Consider the following 16,585-nt stretch of genomic DNA (forward strand, 5'->3'; position numbering starts at 1 on the left):
GGGTCAGGGGTGTCTCTGTTGATAAGGTGCTTACACTCAAGCGTGAGGACTTGTGTTCAGTGTCTTAGAGCACATGTGTCGTGGCAGGAGGCGTGGCAGTGCTCAGACAGACAAGGTGCTGGACAAGAGCTCTGCGTCTGATCTATAGGCAGCCGGGAGGAGGCTCTGATTTCACCCTGGCCGGAGCCTGCGCATGGGAGACCTCAAAGCCTGCCTACACAGTGACACATTTCCTCCAACAAGGCCACACCTCCTAATAGTGCCACTCCCTACGGCCAAGCTTTCAAACACATGAGTCTATGGAGCCATACCTTTTCAAACCACCACAATGTGTTAAAAATTGGAGACAGAGGATCCCTAGGATTTACTAGCCAACCAGCTTTAATCTCATGGGCAAGCTCCAGAGAGAGATCCTGTTTCAAAAAAATGAAGTGGGTGGCTCCGGAGGGACAACACCATAACCTTGATCTGCAGCCCTCACACAAAGAAACACACACACACACACAGAGAGAGAGAGAGAGAGAGAGAGAGAGAGAGAGAGAGAGAGAGAGAGAGAGAGTGTTAGAGTCAGTCCTGGCTTGTCCTTAGAGAACCCAGAAGTGATGGGTGTGCACTCGGATTCCTTCTCTCCCATGTGTGGGTCTCACCTTGTTCTCAGTGGGAACCGGAGGTGAGATCCTGGTGACTGTGGGTGGGACCTGCAGCACCTGCCCGTGGCTTACGCCACTTGCTGGTGGCTCACTGGTACGGAAGTAGAATCCTTGGCTTTTTTGCCATGGTGGTAAGAGGTGCCAGGCAGCGTCATGAGAGAACCCTTTGGTTACATTGTCTTCTTCCACCTCCTGCTCTTTCTCCAGGCCAAGCAGTCCTTAGCCACACTGACCAAGGATGTTCCCAAGAGGCATTCACTCGCCATGCCCGGCGAGACGGTGCTCAATGGCAACCAGGAATGGGTGGTGCAGGCTGACCTCCCACTGACTGCTGCCATCCGGCAGAGCCAACAGACTCTCTACCACTCCCACCCTCCCCACCCTGCAGACCGGCAAGGTGAGTCCTGCCTGGCCTGGGCCAGCAATAAGGGAGGAGTCAAGGAAGAGGCCACAGGACTCAGTGGGAAAAGCAGCTTCTTTGTTCACATCACAGCAGCCTGGGGCAGCACAGGACAAACTGTGATGACTAGTCTAACTGAACCTACTAAGAGATGGCCTTCAGGCATAGCTGGATCCAGAGGCTCAACTGTGCCTAAGACGTAAAACAGATGACCCTCATTGGTCAGGGGTCATCCATAGCCATCTCTTGGGCCCCATAGCCATCTCTGAACTAATCACAGTGTCTAGGAAAGCCAGTGCCCTGATTGGATCCTTTGGCAGGAGAGGGTACTGAGCTCCTTGATTGACAGCTGTAGCCAGGCCGTTCGTTACATAGAAAGAGTGTAAATGTTGTTTGCTCCAGATACTTGGCAGAGCTTCTGGCTCCATTCCCACCATCCCTGGTACATCCAATCCAGTCCAGTCTCCTTGCCATTGTATTGTGCATCACTGATTGTGAGTCTGTGAGCCACCTGACCCTCCTGGGGGAGGGAGTCCTCTAGTGGTTCTCAAGCTGTGGGCCACAACCCCATTGGCAAACCCACATCTCCAAAAATAACTTACATTTCAATTCATACCAGTAGCAAAGTTACAGTTACGAAATAGCAAGGAAAATAACTTTGTGGTTGGGTGCACGGACAACACGAGGAACTATATTAAAGGGTCGCAGCATTAGGAAAGGGGTGAGAACCACTGCACTCGGGGCTGTAGTAAAACTGGCCCTCCAGGTGGAGCTGGTTACACACGGCCTCGGACAATTACACAAGGCCTGTGCTCCTTATAGATGGAGCGTGTAGGGTAAGGCAGATGAACCTGAGCGGGAGGGGCCAGGTGCAGGTTCGCACTGTTGAGGTCACATCCTGGCTCTGCTGTGTATAAAGGATGTGACCTACGACCTGATACAAAGGTCATCTGTCCCTTTGGTATGAGAGCTGCTGGATTGTTAATGCAGTGTGTTATGTGTCTGTTTGCTGAGACCTCCCTCCCAGGATTGTCAGAAAGGTAAAGTGTACAGAATTCCTTTGGTAAATATTAGCTGCCCCTCCCCGACAGCACTGTCTTCACTGACAGGGGACACACAGGGCTTCAGAGCCTCTATTGTAAACAGACGCAGAGCCCACCTGCAGTAAACAGACAGCAGCCGCTCTCTGCTGACCCTTGCAGGGATCCCTATGAGGTCCAGCCCGCCTTTGAAGCCAGGTCAGAGCTGAAGACCTTATAAAACGTAGTCCAACACATCCCCAGGCAGGGTTGAGACCTAGCTCTCACCCACCACCTCTTGGTCAGTCCCAAGATCCAGGGGTGCAGGTGGCTTCCCAGCCTCTGCTCCACCTCAGCTGCAGGAAACAGGTGCTGTTGAAGACAGGGCAGTTTAAGAATTAACAGAATGGTAGGTGCCTCCCAGTCACAGCCTGCGACTGCAGGTCCCCCGTCCTTGGTGGGTCTGACACTGAATTAGGGTTAGCCCAGGCTACAGAATCCATCATCTGGGCCCTTCCTCCTCTGCTGTCCTTGCCGCTCCTGCAGCTACCTCAGAACTTTTCATTAAACTTGGCTTCTCGGAGAAGCTTCCAGGCTATCGTTCTTCACACCCCCACCCCCACTCCTCTGTGCTACTGTAACTAGGTATTTACACGCACGGGGTCACCCACCTCCACCCCATGCCATCCCTGGGAAGGCATCTGTCACATGGCTTCTCTTCCCTTTCTATTGCACACACCACAGTAAGCACCTGTCTCCTCCCAGTGTCTCACTCTGTGGAGGAGATGTCTCCAGCAATGTTCTAGGCTACTTTATGTTGCTGTGGTAAATGCCATGACAGAAGCAACCTGGCTCCTCGCAGCTTCATGAAGGGAAATCGGGGCAGAGACCTGGAGGCAGAGATCGGGGAGGGATGCTGCTTCCTGGCTTGCCTTGCTCTCCACGGTTTGTTCAGCTTGCTTTCACAGTGAGCTTTCACATCTATCCTCAGTCAAGAAAATGCCCTCAACACTTCCCTACACAGTAATCTGAAGGGGCAACTTCTCGGTCGAGGGTCCCTTTTCCCAGATGACTCCAGCTTGTATCAAGTTGGCACAAAATAACCCAACCAGCACAGGCACCTCCACGGTTCAGATAGCTAATGGTCCAGATAATGGATAATAAGCTAATGACTCAGGGAGGGTGAGGAACCTGTCCAGGGCCACACAGCTTGCAAAAGAACTTCCCTAGACCGGAAGTGATTCAGAACCACCAACTAGCAGCTTCCCCCACCGGGCCACGTGGTCATTGGTGGCAAAGGGCTGTCTGTCAGGAATGCTCACAGGAGTGGGTGCAGAGGTACCAATGCTCCCTCTGTGCAGTGCTGGCACTGGAACACGGGAGAGATCTGCAGCAGTGCCCAGTAGGTTCTGGGCTGAGGCTTTTGGGATAGGCACCGTATATTAAGTACCTACAAAGAGCGAGACACTGGAAGCCCAGAATTGAACAAATGCATGTAAGGACCCCCATGGTGCACCCCATGGTGTCCTCAGTGCCTGTCAGTCAATGCATGTGTAAATAAAGTCTGGCAATAAGAAGGTGAGAAACCAGGCATGGCAGTGTACACTGTGATCCTCCAGCTCTCAGGAAACGAAGACCGGAGGGTCCCCAGGGTTTACCGGCCAGCACATCTACCTGAATCAGTGAGCCGCAGGTTCTGTGGGAGAGCCTGGTTTCTGTTCTCAGCACCCGCGTGGAGGCTCACAACCTGTGACTCCAGTTCCAGGGGATCTGATGCCCTCTTCTGGCTTCTGCAGGGACTGCACACATGTACACGTGCACACAAGCAAGCACATACACATAAACAAAAGTTCATTTTAAAAGGTGGAGAGAGATTGGAGAACATAGCTGTCGACCTTTGACCTCTACACGTATGTACAGACGGCACCGGAAGCAGCGGAAGGCCTAGCCCTGGCTGATGCGGTGTACAGGTTAAAGCACGCCAGGCTTCAGAGGCCAGGAGGAGGGGTGTACATGTTTACCCTCACAGTGGCCAAAAGCCTGGGCCTCTGGCTTCATTGTAAGGAGTGGAGACAGGGAGGCCACCCTGGTCTTCACAGGGACAGGTGGCAGTTGCCATGGGCTAGGAGAGTTGGTGGAGTTGGGACTGGGTTTTAGAGACGTCAGGATGTTGGGGAAAGAAAGGAGCTTACAGTGACCTAGGGATTTCTTGTCTGGGACTCTGCCATATTCCACTGTGGTTATGGTTGCATAGTGTGTAGAACCATTCAGATGAGACTTCACAGACCCTCAACTTCCCCAAGTGAGGAGGAGATAACCTGGATCACAAGGAAGGGAGAGGGTCTCCCCACGGCCATCCCTAGAACAAGCAGGGCTATGGTGCAGAAGGGAAGAGCTAGCCACTACACTCACCTTCCCTCTGACTCAGCATCTTGATCTATACAATGGGTGTACTAGGTAGCCATCCATGTGTCACTTACTAACCAGCTGTCCCTGCTTTCCAGCGGTCAGGGTGAGCCCCTGCCACTCAAGACAGCCCTCCGTCATCTCCGATGCTTCCGCTGCTGAAGGCGACCGGTCATCTACACCGAGCGACATCAACTCCCCAAGACACCGGACACACTCCCTCTGCAACGTAAGGCCAGCAGCAGCAGGGCCTGGGCACTTGGGCCCTGTCCAGAAATGGCGGGGCCGTGGGGTGGGATAAAGATGTGCCCACTCTTTCCTCTCGTCCACCCAGGGAACGCCGTGGCGAAGGCATTTCCCGTTCTGTTCTTTCCTTTTGCGAGAAGCGGTGGATGTGGGGAGAGAAAGAAATGAGGCCTGTTTCCTCCTGTGCCCGGGAGGGCAAGCAGGGTCTGCGCAGCCTGGAACCCCGCCCAGTGCACCCCGTCTTGGGCCCTGCCTGAGACTCTGGGCCTGACTTCAGAACCACCTGTCCCTATAGAATCCCACTCCTCTTCCTTCGTCCTGGAATGAAACAGATTGGTGTATTTTAATTTTGAGATTCTAGTCATTTGGGACACGTTTGGCCTCTGCAGAGAGGTCCTGTGAATGTGTCTGACTATTTTAGTCAAACTTTTTTTTTTTTTAATGACGTACTGAGCACCAGAAGCTAAGAGGCGTGAGTCCTCCAGGGGGCCTCTGAATGAGCCCACTGTATGTTTGCTGTAACAAAATGGCTGAGGCTGGGAAGCCGATAAAAGAAATGACTCCTCTTGGGCCCGACGTCATAAAGTTTCCGTTGCGTCTCACATCGTCACCCTAGTACTAGGCTTCTAATACAACAGACCTTTGGAGGACACTCTTAAACCGTAGCCAAGCCACCGCAGGCTCCCAGGCTGGTGGCCCAAACATCAGTGGATGGCTGAAAACCGTGTTAGCGTCCAACGGGTCAGAGGTGGGGACCACTTTGAAATATTGTCCCATCAACCTAGCTGATAACCTGAAGGGCTTCCCTGCCATGTCCTAATGACAGAGACACCACACAGAAGTGTCTTCAGTTCCATAGGAAGGCCTTTTGTTTTTTCTTTCTTCCTTCCTTTCTTTCTTATTTTTATCGTATGTGCATGAGTGTTTCGCCTGCATGTGTATGTCCACGCACCGTCTGTGTGCTTGGTGCCCATGGAGGGCAGAAGAGGGCATCAGGTTCCCCTGCAACTGGAGTTACAAGATGGTTGTGAGTCACCATGTGGGTGCTAGGGACTGAACCCAGGTCCTCTGCAAGAGTAGCAAGTGCTAACCACTGAGCCGTCTCACCAGCCTGGGAACACATTTTCAGAAACTCAAGTTACTATTGTTTATTAGCCGACAGAATATACAGACACTCAGGAGAGGGACGTGCTATGTACGAGAACCCATAATAAGCAAGTGCATAAGGTTATGAAAAACAGCAACTTTCCCGGATATGCGTGAGGGAAGCCTTTTCCCATCCACGGTGATCATGAAGAGTGCTTATTATCAAAGTAGCTACGATTACAAGGACTGGCGAAGCGGCTCAGTTAAAGCAATCGCTGTGCAAGCAAGAAGTCTTAAGTCCAGTCCTCAGAGTCCACGTTAAATTGCATTCAGGCACAGTGCTATGCACGTGTAATCCCAGCACTGAGGAGGTGGAGTCGGGAGGTTCCTTGGGGGTTCCCGGGCCCGCCAGCCTTGTGAGCTCAGGCCAGTGAAAGACCCTGTCTCACCCTGACTCAATGTTTCCTGAGAAACGATGCTGAATTTGCCCTCTGGGCTACACACACACACACACACACACAAACACACACACTCACCTTCACACACTCATCTACATGTGCGCGCGCGCGCACACACACACACACACACACACACACACACACACACACACACAGAAAATCTCTAAGAGGCATCCCAGCCTGCCTGGGTAGCCGTGGGATTACATCACAGCACCCGTAGCAAGGCTAGGATCCCTTCTTTTCCATAGGCTGTGAAGAAGCAACGTGTCTTCTCTTCTCCATAGTTTAGGGTGTGAGGCTGACAGACCATAGAGAGCAAGGTCTCTGTCATCCGTTATTCAGTCGAAAGGACTGTAGTGGAGAGTTCCAGTCTTAGACCGACACCCTTTGACAGACAGGCTGACCATCTCCTGGTGACCCTAAGGCTCTCAGGGACAGGAATACCCTGACAGATCCACCCACAGGAGGACTCCCAGCCACCAGAACTGCATTTGAAGCAGGCCAGCCTCAGCCCATACCTGCTGCCAGAGGCAACTTGTATGTATTTAGAAAAGATGGTACTGTGCAGAGAAGCCGTCTCGGCTGTCTGCAGGCTGAGTTTTGTTTGCAAACCTTGAGACTGGATGGCAGGCTGAACTGCCATTTGTTAAATTTCTCCAAATCTATTTTGTTCCCTGTCTCAACAGGTGTGTGCATCGGTAAACTAAAGAGCCAGAAAATGGCCCTCTGTTCTCAGGGATTTGACCTGGTACCAAAAAGGTCAACACAGACTGGACTAAAGAATACCTCACCCTCTGGCCACTAATTAGAGCCGAAGTGAAGACTCAATACAGGGACATTAGATGTCCTTTTAGACACCTTGGTTCAAATGACTCTTGATTTCTTCAGAGGTATTGAGCTTGTAATTCCAGAAACAACCACCAGGAGTCACCCTAGTAATGCCTTTTATAATCTCAACGGGCTGTTGGCTCCCATGTAGGGCAGTTGTGATTCAGGGATATGATAAAAACTTTTACGCATTCACAGGCTATTAAGGGTTCCCTCCCTACCCACCTGGGATATAGTTGGTGACCCATGGAAATGTCCTACCTACCCACAGGCTATCTGGTGTTCCCTACGAAGGATTTGAAAGGGGCCCAGACTTGTGTGAATGGCAGCCCTAAGGCTCAGGACTCTGTGCACTTGCTATGGAGCCCTGCCTAGAAAAAGCACAGAGAAATCAGACACCCCCTGGGTTTGAGTGCCAACTCTACTTGCTATCAGCTCTTTAAGAGTTTGTCATTGGGCTTCTACTTACACCTACATCCCACTAACAGTTTCTGACGGCCCACAAAGTGAGTCGCTGTGTTGGTTTCGCGGTAAGTTAGTGACCATGCAGGTCTGCTGAGTCCATTGTTTAATTTGGGTTTTGTTTGTTTGTTTGTTTGTTTCATTTTGTTTTCTTTTTTCTATTCAATGCTGGTGAATAGAACTCAGGGCTTGGCTTGCCGCGTCCATCGCCAATCTCAACTCCCTCCCCCCTTAGAATTAATTCTTCCACTAAAGTTCATTTCTTTACTTAGTAAAACAAGTACCCAGCAGAAGCAACCTTCCAGGTGAACACATGGACCAATTAAGGCAGAAACTTAAGCCTCAAAGGATTAAGGGTTGAAAGGCCAGGCGGGAGAGCTCCTCGGGTCCCCTGATTGATGAGGCCCAGGCCCCATCAATGAGCTGTGTGGAAAGCCAGAGGGACATTCCAGTGGGATCACCATGTAGAGGCAGGGCAGCCCTGGGGGAGTTGGTGGTTTCCTTCCAGGGAAAACCCCCATCCTCACGGGCCACCTGTACCCTCGTGTGTCCTGTGTCTGCTGCTTCATCTTCTTCTCCTTTGGCTATAGGGCGACAGTCCCGGCCCAGTTCAGAAGAGCCTGCACAACCCTATTGTACAGGTGGGTATAGCTTCCCTGGGTGCCTGGATCCCCCTCCACCCCAACTTGACCTCTCCCAGCCTTGTTGCTCTGAACTGTCAATCATCCCAATGCCAATTTTGGACTGCCAAGACAGAGAGGAATAGAACCCCCTCTCTGAGTCACATGTGTGCTGGCACCTGAGCCAGACTTGGCATGCACTCTGCCTGACCTGTAAGCCTACTGTGCACGCCACACATCTGTATCCTGTAAGCCCACTTCCCCTTGCATCTAGGTCTCTGAATTATCATTAGCTTCATTCTTCAAAGACAGAACCACAGGCAGTGGGCATTTCCAGCCCTGGTGCTGGTAGGTCTGTCCACCAGTTTTTATCACCAGTATGAGAAAGGCACACAGAGGAGAACTTGAGGGCAGCGTCTGTCATATAATGATGTTTCACATTTTCTGGCTGTGCACCATCTGCATAGGGTTCATTTAGAAAAGACCCTCAGATGTGTGTGTGTGTGTGTGTGTGTGTGTGTGTGTGTGTGTGTGTGTGTACATGAGTGTATGTATGTATATATGTGTATATATACATATGTATATATGTATGTATATATGTATGTGTATGTATGTATATATGTATATATACACATATGTGTGTATACACACATATATACATATATATTCTTTACTAACTTAATTTTTGTTTTATGTGCATTGGTGTTTTGCATGCATGTTTGTCTGTGTGAAGGTATCAGATCCCCTGGAACCATAGTTGCACATAGTTGTGAACTGCCATGTGGGTGCTGGGGATTGAACCTGGGTCCTCCAGACAAGCAGTCGTTGCTCTTAACCAGCCCCAGACTACAGACATCTTGAATGCAGATTTCTGGGCCCTACAGAAAGGGAATTCCAGCCCAGACTGGAGTCAGGGGCTGTATTCCAAGACATTCTAAAGTGCTGTATGGGCCTCAAGTCTAGTCTTATGTTCTACCCTTTCTATAGACAGTACCAACCACGTGTAAGCACTTGGCCATTTGTAAAACTTCCCGCGGGTGCTACCCCACATCTCCAGTTACAAGGTCATCGTCAGGGTTCCTAGGCTGGCCCCATTCTGCACTGCCACGAGATAAGTAAGGCTCTGTACACATCCTGTCCACCCCGCATCAGAGTGTTTGTGAGTAGTAGTCAGGGTCATGACTGGTCCTTTAGGCCGTCAAATGGAACTTCAATGACAGTAACACTCTGTGCCACTACATGGCTATCAAGCCAGGATGTACCCTAAGCATCTTTCTTGACCTTACATCAGTGATGCGCTCAGGACAGTCCCGAGTGGGTTCCGTTACTACCGATGAGAGGCTTTAAAACTAACCGAGGTTTGCTCAGAGGGGAAGGGACAGACTCCGGGACTCCAGCCCCGAGCCCATCTTCTTACCTACATTCTCCATCCCTCACTGCGTTCTTGACCATGACTTACCCACAGCTACCCTCCCCACCAGGCTAACTTTACCTCTCTTCTTCTTCTTCGACCTCAGTCACTAGAGGATCTTGAAGACCAAAAACGGAAAAAGAAGAAGGAGAAGATGGGATTTGGCTCCATCTCTCGAGTCTTCGCCAGAGGGAAGCAGCGGAAATCCCTCGACCCGGGCCTCTTTGATGGTACCGCCCCTGATTATTACATAGAGGAAGACGCGGACTGGTGATAACCCACCGCCCTCCGCCCATTGCCCACGGGCGTGTCTGTGTGTGGATGAGCCATGGAGCGTGAGAGAGTGTGTGTGCGCGTGGGGTTGCAGAGCATGCGTGGGGTGCGCGTAGCCAAGCGCCTGGAACAGGCAGAAACACAGATGTGACCCTGCCCCCCTCCGCGACGTCACCTTTGTAATCGATGTACATACCGCAAACCGTGTGTGACTCTGTCAACCCTGTTGTCTCTGAGCGATACACTTGTTTGTTTTTCTCGTTTGTTTTGTTTTTAAATGTTTTGGGGGGTTTTGTTTGTTTGTTGTTTGTTTAATCCGTTGTGTTTTTGTTTTTAATTTGCCCCTTTCTCCCCCCCTCCTCCTTTTTATGAAACTTGAACACTTGAAGGACTGCTGTGTATTTGTAAATAACAAACGTAGTGTGCACTTTGTGCTTGTCAAGTCCCTGGTCCAGCCGCTACTTTTGCAGCCCATGTCACCAAGGACATGGCCTACTTTTCATGTCCCTTCCTCCCGACCCATCTTCGGTGTGAACGTATGGGACCGGACCCTGTTCTCGGGGTGTGCCCGAGTCACTTTAACCACAAAAGCACCCTACCATCGTCGTCGTCAGGGTAAGGTCACTCTGCAGACTTCTGAGCACATCCGAGACTTCTTGGCTGGGCTACAGTGTTTATAAAGGGGGTCATATGGGCTCTTTTTAATGGCCTGCCTGTTTTTAAATTGTGTTGCTGTTTCTTTCTTTATGGAACCAAAAGAGAGAAAGAAAACTGTTGCATTTAATTTATTTGCACAAATGCAGAAAACGTATTCTATCTAAATTATTACGTAAATATTGGAATGTATATTTTTCCACGGGGTGGGCGGGAGGCGGGCGTTTCTGCTCACTTGTCTATTCTGTGTTCATGCCGCTGCAGACACTGTGCAAGGTAGAATTCAGGTGGCTATAGCTGGGGACCTCAGATGACCAGCTTGCTTATTCTTTTTTCTCTTTTCTGTCTCTCCCTGCTGCTGTCCCTGCATGAGTGGACTCCCACCTTCTGCTCTGGCCTTTCTCTCTATATGTATTCTCTCTTAATATATATATATTTATTTATCTGACGTACAGATTGTGACTTCAGTGAACAGAGAACTGACAGTCACACTATCCTTCTCTCGGGCCTGTCTTTGGAACCATGGTGATTGAGTCAAGGGAGGGACAGCCTGGGGCACATCCACAGGGTCTGACCAGACATCTGGGCTTGAGTCAGTGGGTAAGAGGCCTCCTGTGGCACACACAATGCCTCGCCATCCTTAGTTATTCAGAACATAGGCTAGGCCAGTGTCAACAAAGAAAGGATGCCCACCTTCTGGGAAGGGCTATTGGAGACAGTATCTAGTTTGTGATCCCTCTGCCATCTATGTCCAGTTGGCTGCTTTGGCCACGTGTGGACTTTCCCATGATCCCCGGAGCCCTGTCCTTCGATTAAATCAACAGCTCAATCAGACTAAGCCCAAGAGGGCTGGCAGGTGCCTGTGCCTGTTTGCGGGGCAGCAGTGTCCCCCATGGGGCTTCACCAGGCATGGAGAACCCATTCAAGCCAGTACTACCCACCCCCACCGGGAACTCAGTTTCCTCTTTCTCACCCTCCCCATCTCCTTTTAACTGATCTTAAACCACTAACCACTCACCCACACCCCTCATGGCCACTGCGGTGCTCCCACTAACGCTAATGGAAACATTCTCAACTCCTGAAAGGAGATTTTTCAAAGCTGGATAGATCATCTGGAATATATAGGATCTTGTGTCCAAAGTCTCTAAAAACAAGCCAAAAAGCCCCCACCAGGTCACCTCTTCCCTCCCAAACTGGCCCCAGAGTCAAGAGAGAGCAGGCAGGGACATATAATGAGCCCTCCCCTCCCCCACCCCCCCCACCCCTGGTGTACACAACCCTTTCAGTTTAACTGATCAGCTCAGCCTGGTGATGAGGGAGAGAGGCCAGAGCTGGTATCAGAAGGGGGGGTCTTAGAAAACACTACCCCCCCACTGAATTTTTAGCTTTTATTTTATTTTCTTTTTATGGTTCTTCACCTTCCCTCTGCCTTCCTTTTACTTAAAAGAAAATAAGATTGCAGCCTCTCCTGGTAATGACTTAGTCATTCTTTTTCATTTCAGGTTTTTTGTTTTGTTTTGTTTTTTTTTTTTTTTTTTTGGGTTTTTTTTGGTTTTTTTTTTTTTTTTTTGGAAATTAGGAGATCATCCTATGAGTTACGAAGGATGATTTAATTTGACAGAACCACATCAAATAGGGACTGAGTTATGGGTAACTCTAGATGAAAATGACCTTTTCCCATGGGGGAGGTTTCTCGAAGGCATGGATGCAAAATATAAAATATTAAAAAAAAAGTCTAAATAAAGCTTATTTTAAAATATGACGGAATTCTATGTGATTTGATTGCTTCTACGTTGCCTCCAAGGGCAAGCCGTGTCTCACCAGGAGACACACCTTGCATGAACACCACGTTATGAGATTCCTAGGCTGGGTGACAGGAGGGACCAGGGAAAGCTGATTGGAAGCTGGTTAGATGCTAAGTCACCTCAAGCCAGGTGGACTCCCAGAACATCTTGCCTGGGTCACCTCTCCTAATTTGGAGGCGCAATCAGCATCTGGAGCTGCCCACATTGTAAAACAGCACCTCCCGGCCCAGGATCCCCCACTCCCTGGAGCTCAGAGGCCCTCCCTCAGCTTTCACGGCCTCCCTTCCCTCCCCTCATACTCTGTCCAGAGATCAGAGCTGTCCATGGCTGTGATTTTCCTCAGGCCTCAGCAGACCTCCGTGTCTTGAGTCCTCAGGCAGCCAGTGGTTTAAAAGAGACATCAGGGTCTAGGGCAGAACAGACTAGGCTTTTTTTTCTCAGTTTCACAAAATCACCCCCGCCCCAGGGGCGGGGGGGGGGGGGCAAAACTCTGGTTTCCTCCTAAGTCCTGGGAAGAGCCAATCAGGAAACGTCACTGGTTGTAACCAGTGGCCTCAGTTTCTGTTTTGATCCCAGAAACGAGACTCATGGGAGAATGCATTTGAATGCCTTTTCTAGCTTGGTGGCAGACAGCATAGACAAAGACACACCATGCTCCAAGATCAATGAAGTCACAGGGGCCAGGATGCTAAGGACAGTAAGGAATTTTGGCCATCAGAGTTCTCAGTGTCCATGCCTTTAGAGGGGAAACTGCCAGTGTTAGCACTCCCTAGAGTCAAAGGCTTTTATCTCTCCGGTAGCCAGCAGCCAGGATTGAGAATCTACCGCAAGGCGGGCATGTTCATACCTGAGACGCAGTAGTCTGTGCCTGGCCTCATGCAGACATTACTAATCAATCAGACTCCACCCTACCCATCCAGGAGTAACCTCGGACCTCTCATTTTCCAAAGCCTCAAGTATTTGTCAGACTTGTAAGGATGAAGTTTATTTGCTATTCCAGAACTAGCCTGGCCTCTCCACACTGGTTTTTAAAAAAAAAAAATTAAAAAAATTAAAAAACATGGGGAAGATTCATGCTCAGAAAAGCATGCTTTGGTCAAAGTCCAAGCTGGCCCTTGTACAGCTCTACCACTTAAGAGTCGGGCTACACTGAGTTGTGCTTTTCTCTTGTCAACGGCAGAACTAGAGTGGTGGTGGGGGTAGAACCTAGAGCTTTGTTCATTCACGCTAGGGAAACACCCAACCACTGAACTACACTGCCCCCACCAGCACCTCCTTAATGAAAGAGTACCCTCCAAATGGCACCTGTTAGTCCGACACTGGAGTGGAGTCACCCAGAGCATCCGAAGCGGATGTTCCTACTGTGCAGGTTGTATGCTGTTTCTTGGGAAGGTACTGAGGTCCTGGGCTAACGGGTGACTGATAGCCTGGCTTGTGCAGTACTCAGCCTCCAGGGTCATCCTCGGTAGCCTTTCTGCATGCTTTCCCAATCATACTACCAGGCTTCGGCCCGTGTAACAAGTAACAGTAACAGCAATAATATCTAACATTCATTACGTATTTGCCATGGGCCAGGCTCCACGCTGTGTGCTCACCACATATTAACTCTGTTATAACCCACAGCCTGTGTTACCCATGAGGAATCTGAGGCTAAGTCACATCTGCGAGTGTGGGAATTGTAGGTATGCACTATTATGCCTGAATTGTGTGGTATTGGGCATGGAACCCAGGGCTTTGAGCCAGGGGAGTCTGGTTAAACTGGGTGGGGTCAGGCTCTATAGGCATGTCTGCGCGCTGCGGTGCCTTCCTGCTCAGAGGACCTGGCCTGAAGACCCCACCCCACTGGCTCACACAATGTCCTCTGACCCAGCCTGGTACTACTTTACTGTTTATCGCAATCTTCCCATCAGCTTTATTTCGTGTGCCCGAAAGTCCTACCCCCAAAGAAATATGCCCAGACTACACAGCAGAAGCAGGCTGGGGTTCAGAGCAGGCTCAGCATCCTTCCTCCTGACCAGAAGGGCACCAGTATCACCTGCCTTTGTCCTGTTGGCCAAGCCCAATCCTGTCATACCTGACCTATGGACTTGAGAGCCAGCTCCTCTCCAGCAGGGCAAGCCATCTGGTACCCCAACACTAACGGATGCATCAGCAAGTGGCCCAAGGATGCCCCCCTCAACACTGTGGCACTAGCCCCCTGTTCTGGCTTCATCTGTGCTCTGGGAACCCAGGCGAGGGCTGGCGACACTGTAAAATCTTGGTCTTTGGAAATAGAGGGCAGTATGAGAGATTGAAGATGGTGCTCACGCGTGTTAGACATGTGCTGTACCACCAAATATTCCCCAGGACTCTTTGTTGTTGTTTTTGTTGTTGTTGTGTTGTTGGGTCTTTGGGGGGGGGGTGAGACAGGACTCAGTAAGTTGCCTAGGCTGGTCTTATACTTGAAATTCTCCTGCCTCATACTTTCTGGTAGCTGGCATCACAAGCTGACACCATCAGGTCTGGCTTTCAAACAATATGGTTTTTGAACACCTTAAACTTACATTTTAATTAAAGAGACCTCACAGAGACTCCCTGTTACCCCACATCCCTCTCTGTTATGACAAATGACTCTTGAGCTCTTTCAACTTGGACCTCCTGGGGTCCTTCCACCCCAACCTGATAAAGGACGGCTACAGAAATGTGCGCTATAAAATAGTTCCTTGTGAGCACAGAAAGAACCTCACTGGCTGGCTGGTAGTGGCTCACACCTTTAATTCCAGCACAGAGACAGATCTCTGAGTTCGAGGCTGGCCTTGTCTATAGAGAAAGTTCCAGGACAGCTAGGACTACATAGAGAAACCCTGTTTCAGAAACAACAACAATAAAAAAAGTATCGGTATGGTAGATGGTCTTTAGGTATCCAAGTCATGGCACGTACCACAGCAAATTGAGGGGGGTGTCTGCCTCTGTGATGGCCCGTGGGATTTGGTAATGGCCTCCTCAGCCCTTGCATGGTGGTGTCCTGAGGCCCAGATCAGGGAAGATGCTTGAATAAGCAGCTGTGAGGTATTAGCCTGGGTTCTCCACGGCTGTACACAGCTGTATCCCAGAGAACAAGGTCCCCAGAGAATTAGTGTTTGAGAAGCAGGATCAGAGCTCTGGGATATGGTTCAGGGGTCTAATAGACTACCTGCCTAGCACGGTGTCTATCTCAAGTACCACCAGATAACAACACATGGGATATGAAGGCAGAGGCTCAGAAGACCAGGGTCACCCTTGGCTGTATAAGAAGCTGAGGCCAGCCTGGGATGCACTAGACCCTATCTAACACACATGCATGCAGCCACACACACACACACAGAGAGAGAGAGAGAGAGAGAGAGAGAGAGAGAGAGAGAGAGAGAGAGAGAGAGAGAGTAGTGGAGGTGGTAGAGACATCAGGATGAAGTCTTTTCTAGTGAATTTTGGTTTGAGGAACTCCCTAGTTGCTTCCTAATGCATCACCAGGAGGTGGAGAATGTCACTAGGAAGCAGCAGTTGAGGACCATGGTATTAGGGAAGCAAATTGTATGCAGTCCCCCAAGCACATGTGACAGATGGGTCTTTGGGAAGCCATTGTCCCACTGCAAGGACCCTTGCAGTTTCCAGTAGGTCCCAGGCCATGTCTGGGTCTTTTTTTTTTTTTTTTTTTTTTTTTTTTTTTTTAAGTATAGAATAGAGTCTATTCAGGGCATGGGGAGGGAAGTTAAGAAGGTAGTAGAGGCAAAGAAAGGCAGAGAGAGGGGGGAGCGATGGAGAGAGAGAGAGAGAGAGAGAGAGAGAGAGAGAGAGAGAGAGAGCGCAGCCATGAGCTGTGGAGAGAGAGGGGGGAAGGGAATGAGGAGCAAAAGGCAAGAGCAAAAACAAGAGAGCCCACGTCTTAACTTCTGAGTCTTAACTTCCAGCTCTGCCTTCATCCCTGATTTTAAGTGAGGTATGTGGTCCTTGAGCCTCAGTAAGCTTGGCTGTACAGTGCATACCTCGCTCCTTCTTACAAGTTCAGAGGTGAAGCCCAACTCTTTTAAAGACCATGGTTTGTGCTTCCTGACTTGTAATGGGTCTACCGTCTGAAACAACTAACCCAACGCTGGTTCCTGGGGGCACGCCAAAGGCATGCATGGGGTGTGGGAACTCGAGTCCCTCCAGCTGCCAATCCCAAGTGCACGTTCATCTCGAGTTACAATGAAGAAACATCCACTCTTCTGCTCTTCTGCTCTGCAGTAGGGAGGCTTAGACTTTGGCCGTG

General features: G+C 50.1%; 1 protein-coding gene across 8 annotated transcripts in view; it reads left to right on the forward strand.

Moving 5' to 3' along the window:
• Kazn (kazrin, periplakin interacting protein) overlaps window positions 1–16,585 on the forward strand; it is a 977,884-nt gene that overhangs the window by 930,598 nt on the left and 30,701 nt on the right. For 5 of the 8 annotated variants that reach the window (XM_034502894.2, XM_076933795.1, XM_076933794.1 and 2 more), the window contains 4 exons: window positions 858–1,047; window positions 4,574–4,704; window positions 8,146–8,196; window positions 9,693–9,816. In XM_034502894.2, coding sequence (XP_034358785.2) covers window positions 858–1,047; window positions 4,574–4,704; window positions 8,146–8,196; window positions 9,693–9,816 — 496 coding nt within the window. Of the gene's footprint in view, window positions 1–857; window positions 1,048–4,573; window positions 4,705–8,145; window positions 8,197–9,692; window positions 12,273–16,585 lie in introns of those variants that run through there. The other 3 variants (XR_013110333.1, XM_076933798.1, XM_034502893.2) reach the window with 3 other exon arrangements.

The sequence above is a fragment of the Arvicanthis niloticus genome, chromosome 5, assembly GCF_011762505.2.
Source record: "Arvicanthis niloticus isolate mArvNil1 chromosome 5, mArvNil1.pat.X, whole genome shotgun sequence".
Lineage (NCBI taxonomy): Eukaryota > Metazoa > Chordata > Mammalia > Rodentia > Muridae > Arvicanthis > Arvicanthis niloticus.